Here is a 7,500-nt window from a genome sequence, read left to right as displayed (position 1 = left end):
GGGGAAATGACTGATTCAAAACACGTATCCACATGGTGATCACTGAATTCTGAATTCCTAGGGAAGACCACCCGCTTGCGCGGGATCGGTTTTAGTGGGAGGGGAAGAATGTCTGTAAGAAAATGTAAAGATAGTAGCGTATAAAAGACGGCTATTGCCACCGGGCGATTTGCGAGGGATTAGGGGCTTGTTGGTGGTCGTGGCCCAGGAGAACTGGACTGGGAGCATGGACGGTAGCGCTGACGCCGGGATGAAAATCAGATTATATCACCAACAAAAGTTTAGAAAATGGTAGGAGGCGTAGTAGTAGAGAAAGGTGGAAAAACGGAAAAATCTTTAGTGGGAGGTAAACTGAAATAAGGAGATGTAGTTTAAGAGAAAGTTCGAAAGGAAGCGAATTTTAGTCGAAGAAAAAATAAGTGTAGATGTTTGTGCGTGGGTCGTGGCTCTGTTCGTGAGAGGTGTGTGTGTGTATCTTACGGGAAGTGAGTAGATTTCACTTCCCGTGTGTAGAGGGCGTTCCTGATGAGCCCCAGGTAAGGCATGAGCTCTCCTGCTTTTCCCCAGGTTGGGTTTGAGGTGTGTATGCTTGCAACCTGTCAGTTATTAGGCTACATGCAATATTATTATTACTATCATTATTTCATCCTTATTGCTATTATTAATAGGTATGGTTCTTACCGCTCGCCACATCTCAACACCTTATGTATGAAGGACTTCCCCTGTTCCCCGCCACGGGTCGAGGGCAATGAAGCGAGGCACAACGCTTCCACAGCAGGACCCGACATCTGGGGCAGGTTTATTTCCACCCCTTCTCATCCATTCAAGATAATTTACGTATCGGATGAGAAGAACATTCCTTCGGGCCATATCATCCTTTTAGTCTCCCTCCGAATGGTTAGGCGAGGAGTTTACACCAGGAGACGACTAGTTGCTGCTGAGCTTGTCACCTTGTGTGCACGAACAGCCAAGGGAATCCCCCCGGAGTCTTCTCAATCAGGAAGTAGGATCGACGTCAAACTCTTGCTCTGAAGGATAATGAGAAGCTAGCTAATGTCAAATCAATAACTTTATTATTGCCAGAGGAGGAGGAAGGGAGGAGGAAGAGGAGGAAGATCGAATAAGAAAAAAGGATGGAGCTGTAAGCGAGGATGAGTGAAGAACGCGCGCGTAAGAGATGTTGGGGTTGAATGGTCATACTATGTGGGACTGGTGATTTGGGGTCATTTCGTGAAGTTCCTTCTAGAGGTGGGGTGTTGTATTTAACAAGAGGCATCACGGGAGGACTGTGGGGTCTGTCTTTTGCTCCCCCTTCTCAAATGACGATGATGATGAAGGCTGACGGAATGTGTTGAAGGCAGTCAGAAGTTTCCTGTCTCTATCCTTTTTCTTTAGAATCACTGCGTGGTTTATATATTCAGAGGCGGTCTTGCTCTTCGGAATTTTATTTTCGCTGACCCAAGGCGATTTTGTTGAGCTGGAGACCAACAGAGCCCCCCATCACTGCTCAAAAGCTTAACTAATAATGAACAAATATATGAAAGAAATCACCATCTCACAATCTAGTACTGAAGTGTCCCAAGTGGACACCATCTGGTCTTGGGATTAAATGCATTCTATTTTCTGTAGAACCTTTAATGTTACCAGCTACTACGGAAGAAGAACGAAGATGCCAACATTGCCACCACCCTGAAGCCACCCTCGAGCACTATCTACAGCATTGCCCCACAACTGCTTTTCTGAGGAGAGGGACCCCGACAACATCTGAGGGTCTTGTGCGCCGCCTATGCAGCCACCTCAACCAATACGAATTGAGTCGGCTGGTTGAGTGTCAGCCCCCCTTTAAGTTCTCTTATATATGATTGAATTAATAGATTTATACCACTGTTAATATTAGCAAAGTGTACATTCATGGGGGTGTGCATACATATCCTACATATGTATGCATATCTCGCGTGTGTATGAATATGCGGCCAAGATCACACACACTCCTACACTGAATTTCAAAAGAAAAGTTTACACATGACTAACCACCCTTTTAAGAGAACGCCTTATGATATATGTATGTAGCTTGACAGATAGATTAAAATTGATTTCATAATCAATCCTGTTCAGTCTTCTATTTGGCCAGTGATTTTCCGCAAATTAGATGTATTTATCTAATTTTAATATACATGATAAATCAGAGAAGGAGAAAATACATCAAACTCATTAAAAAATAATTCCGTTCAATGTGAAGTCGTTTAAACACACTGGACGTCTGATTTCACCTAGAAGCACATGGCACGCACACCATCTTCACCAATATACCTTTTTTGATGGTTCATACTTATCTGTACAGCTATTCAACCTCATATTGTAATCATTTTACAGATATATCAGATTAAAAAAAAAGAATAATACACAAATCAATAGGCTTCTTAGTTACAGATGGCAGAGACGTGAGGACATGCTTTAATTCATTTTCATTGATAGTTATGACCAATTCTGTTTAGTGATTTGGGTATTCCTTATGGCCGATTTGGGCAAGAGAACTAAAACTTACTGTGCTCCAAGAGGCCGGGCGATAGTATATCAGCAGCCTTTGTTACATGAATGCTCGTGAGCTTGTGTTTGTGGTTCTACTTCAGTGGTCTGCTCACCTCCCACCCAACCGACACAACCCCTAACCGTCGCAACTGTGACGTCACATCGTTTCCAGTTGAGAAACATCCTGCGTCCGAATACCTATCGTCCCGGGGCAGGCAAAACAAAATCTGCAAGAGACTTTACCGGATGTAAAGTGTTAATTCATGTTTTTAATCCGCTCACACCGAGAGTTAATCTATAGTTTTAATCCTCTGACATCAAGGGTTCATTATCTTAAGCAAATTAGATTGTCTTGAATTAGCCATGGCGAAATCTGTACTTTCATAGTGCGTCGCTGGGTTTAAGTTGTAGGAAGGGTGGGATGGGGTAAAACGTCTGTATATTGACTACATTGTCGTTTTATACTTTGTCCTTGGTAACAGAAGTTGCGAACATCAGGCGCATTGTTGTGAATATGCAAAATAGGATTTTTTGCACAACATCTCTGAATTCATTAGGTGAGCCCAAATGTAATTACTTTGGTGGCATCTAGGCGATACGTATTTAGATTATCAGAAAATGATAGGATGGAGAACGACTTGTGCATACGCAATAATTGGGGAAACTGACAACAAAGCAAACATGGTATTTTCTGTTTCGATAGTCACCCCAGAACCCTGGAAGCACGTCTGGTTGTAAGGTCTGGTAGCAAATCCAATGTCACCCTAATAATGTGCATTTGCACACCTACTATTGCGCAAGATCGAGACAAAGAGTGGCCTGCCTATCTTGCTATGGCGGACACCCAGGTCCTGTCTAGTGTTTAGTATATATCTACAAAGTAGTTAAATGTCAGAGTGATTTTTATTTTGTTAACAAAATTGTATTGATGGGGCAACAACCAAAAAATGTATTAGATTAGTTGCGATGCATGATAGGTCGGGTTTTGGTGCCTCAATTGTCCGTAACTTACTTCAGCATTCTGGACTTTGCAAATATCCCTCAACTGAATAAAATAGCCTGGAGACAGCCACAGTGAAACAAAATAGTCGACTGTGGCAGACAGAATATTGAAAGAGTATTTAAGAATCAGGTCAGGCTAGGTTTAAGCTTGTAGAGTTCGGTATATGGTGAGCTGGACATTTTGTCATCCCCGAGAAACTGTGTGATGAAGCATATTACCGAAGTACGTTCGACAAAGCGTTGCAAGTCTTGTTCGGGTTGAGGAGGAGGAGGGGATGGTGGGGGATGTGGGAGGTGGGTGGAGAGCAGAGCTGTGTCGAAGTAGTCATGGCATCTCTCTGAACTTATGAGATATTTTGACTTTCCCAACGCAATGGAATTGACTAGAGATGATTGCGTGCTTGTGTGTGATGGTAGTTAGGTATGAGATTTGGGAGCTGCACATGAAAAAGGATCTCTTGCAAAGGCCAGTCATAACGATTCGCATTCCTTCCGCCGTGACACTTTCCCAGACCAACTCAGTCAAAATACTTGTGAACAGTGACGATACCCTTTTTGGAATTACAAAATAATTGGTGCTAGAAATACATCATGAGCAACAAACATAAATTCGAATGTGTTTTTCATTCTTTTACCTTTTTTTTTTTATTTTTATTCTTTTTCTATCCTCTAACCATTTAGGCATCATTAACTCACTTGCTGATAGTAATCACTTATATTTCCTTTTTTACCACTAGTTTTGGAGTATAACGTATCTTCATGTCATTCACACCATATCTTCGTAAACGCCTGATCATGTTCTTCAAATGAATGAAATCACCATGATTTCTTGTTTAATCTTTATCACAAAAGTCTACTTTCTCCCTGCAGCACATGTCCGTCACCTAACAATTAGTGATGCGATGATACCAAAGTTTTCAAAGATTCCGATACGAATCCTGATACTGCTCTAAACTTCCAATAAATGATTAATAAATGTACTTTGTTCACAAAGTATTTGTTTCCCAAACCAACTACAGCGCTTGAAAATAACTATGGATTATAATCATTGCAGGTATCGGAATCGGACTCGTAACGGAATCGGAAGTTTAGAGCAGCATCGGGACTCGTATCGGAATCGTTAAAAGAAATGATATCGTTCCGTCACTATTCACAATTGGATGGTCAACGCGTGGTCCTCGTCCTTGTTAGGGTGGCGACACACTAGCTTACCATGCTACTTGCTTTTGTTAGTTCGTTTGAGTAGAAACGACTTCGGTTACAACATTCTAAACTTCCGTTAAAACTTCTCAACAATGTGTTTAATATTCGTAAAATATTTAACTTCTCTTGGTTCATCATTCAGCTTCTCACAATATGACGCAAGAGTACCTTGACCTTTGAGAAAAAAAAAAAAGATCGTAACCGAAGTCGTTTTTACTCAAACGAAGCAGCAAAACCAAGCAGCATGCTAGCGAGAAATGCCTAGTGTGTGACACCACCTTTAGTCACCAGTCCCTCTTCTTGAAGCCCCCAACTGTTCCTCAGCATTAAGCGTCGTGTTCGATCGGCTCCTCTTCGTCTTCGTATTCGTCCTCGTCGGCTGTGGCTTCCTGGTACTGCTGGTATTCGGATACTAGGTCATTCATGTTGGACTCTGCTTCTGTGAATTCCATTTCATCCATCCCCTCTCCCGTGTACCTGTACAGTCAAGAAATAATGATTTTATTACAGGAAGATAAACGTAGCTTTAATTTTGTTGTCCATAGGGCAGAACTCGTAATAATATATTTAAATTGGACAAATTAAGCTTTAAGAAGGAAATAGGCAAAAACTGGTTTATCAACAGAGTGGTTAACGAATGGAAACAGTTTTAAGAGAAGATGAGATAACTTTATGGATAAGGATGACAGGTGGTAAGGGCCATGGAACTATCTAGTGTAGGGCTTATGGTCTCTTGCAGTCTCCTTCTTATCTTAGTGAAAGTAAAAGAGGCAAGAAACCTTAAAGTCTATAAGGGATACCTATTCTCGACTGCCTTGCAGTCTCAAACTGGTCATACCTGTTTTTAAATATATATTAACACTTGTACTAGTAATTAAATTTTCAGTGAGGCTGTTCCACTTATTCACTACCATTATGTTCTTATGTTCATAGAAAAAGAGGCATTAAAAGCAGGAAACCAGGCGTGAAACCGCTAAGTGGAGGGGATGAAGGAGCCTTGAAAAGGCACGCAAAGGTAATGGAACATGAAAAAATGCTTAAATGTATATGGTGGAGAACACGGTTGAAGCAGTGTTGTTGTATGGGAATTAAATAATCAAAATGAACGGAATAAAAATGTCATAAATGGCGAGGGACGCCTAAAGGAGGGTGTGATTCATCAAAGTATTAGGATCACGTGCTGGACTCGTGATTGGCAGCTCTCGTATGAAATCTTAGAGCTTGTATAGACCGATCTATGGGTAATGCTGACATTAGGCACACACTCACTCAAACATACGTACGCGCACACACACACACACACACACACACACACACACACACACACACACACACACACACACACACACACACACACACACACACACACACACACACACACACACACACACACACACACACACACACACACACACACACACACACACACACACACACACACAATCAGACACACACACACACACACACACACACACACACACACACACACACACACACACACACACACACACACACACACACACACACACACACACACACACACACACACACACACCACACACACACACACACACACACACACAATCAGACACACACACACACACAATCAGACACACACACACACACACACACACACACACACACACACACACACACACACACACACACACACACACACACACACACACACACACACACACACACACACACACACACTCTCACTCTCACACACACACACACACACACACACACACACACACACACACACACACACACACACACACACACACACACACACACACACACACACACACACTAGACAAAAATAGAGAGGAAAAACAGGGTGGAGGAGTCATGTTTTTGACTAAGAAAAACTTAAATGTGACGAAGGTTACAGAGGGAGAAATAGTGTTGAAATGATTATGATAAAAGTTGAAAATAGTGACATGAAAAGTAGAAAGTTTGTGGTGACTTATGTGCCCCCAAAAACGGGTTCTTGGAAAGAGAGCGATTATTCTAAAATGTTAGAAGACACAAGGCATTCATTAAATGAGACGCTGAAGGACGGAGGAAACGTAGTACTTATGGGTGATTTTAACTGCAAAGAAATATGTTGGGAAGAGATGATAGTGAAAGGTGGAGAGGACCTTTGGGGAAATATATTACTTGACATGACTATAGAATATACAATGACACAATGGGTAAAATAAAATACCAGATATAGAAATAATGAAGAACCGTCGAGACTAGATCTAATATTTGCATCGGAGCCTGAAATTGTAGATAAAATTGAATACAAGACAGTTGGGAAAAGCGACCGCATACTACTTGAGTTTGAACTAAAAGAGGAAATATATAAGGAAATAAAGGAGAAATACAAGAAAGGAAGACTGATTGATAACAAAACAAACTTTGGAAGACCTAGAAACTTCTTTCAAAAAGCTAATTGGAAACTTTTTACAATAAAGAGACACAAGTGGAAGAGAAATGGATGGTTCTGAAAGAAATCTACAACGAAGGAGTGGATAAATATGTACCAAGACAAAAACAGGAAAAGGTGTATATTAAGTGATGGTATAAGAGAAGGTGCAGTGAGGCGAAATATAGAAAAGGTAAAGCTTGGAAAAGATTGAGAAAAGATAAAAAAAAAAAAAAAATGCAAAGTGGCAAATATTTATCAATCTAAGGAATTAATATGTAAAAGTGCGCAGGGAGGAAAAAAGAAACTATGAGAAAGACATAATGGAAAAATGTAAGACCAACCAA

The 7,500-nt window shown here is 41.1% G+C and overlaps 1 protein-coding gene across 1 annotated transcript in view; it reads right to left on the bottom strand.

Annotated features, from left to right (window-relative positions):
* Positions 1-1,051: 1,051 nt before the first annotated feature.
* The window catches only part of LOC143026097 (tubulin beta-1 chain-like), a 45,130-nt gene continuing 38,681 nt past the window's right edge, over positions 1,052-7,500 (bottom strand). Inside the window, exon 11 of the mRNA XM_076186095.1 lies at positions 1,052-5,211. Within this exon, the coding sequence (XP_076042210.1) occupies positions 5,061-5,211 (151 nt within the window). The 3' untranslated portion in view covers positions 1,052-5,060. The remainder of the gene's footprint in view (positions 5,212-7,500) is intronic.

This window comes from Oratosquilla oratoria, chromosome 6, assembly GCF_046742065.1.
Source record: "Oratosquilla oratoria isolate Oo_2021 chromosome 6, ASM4674206v1, whole genome shotgun sequence".
NCBI classification, from domain to species: domain Eukaryota; kingdom Metazoa; phylum Arthropoda; class Malacostraca; order Stomatopoda; family Squillidae; genus Oratosquilla; species Oratosquilla oratoria.
This window is presented reverse-complemented; position numbering and strand designations above follow the sequence as displayed.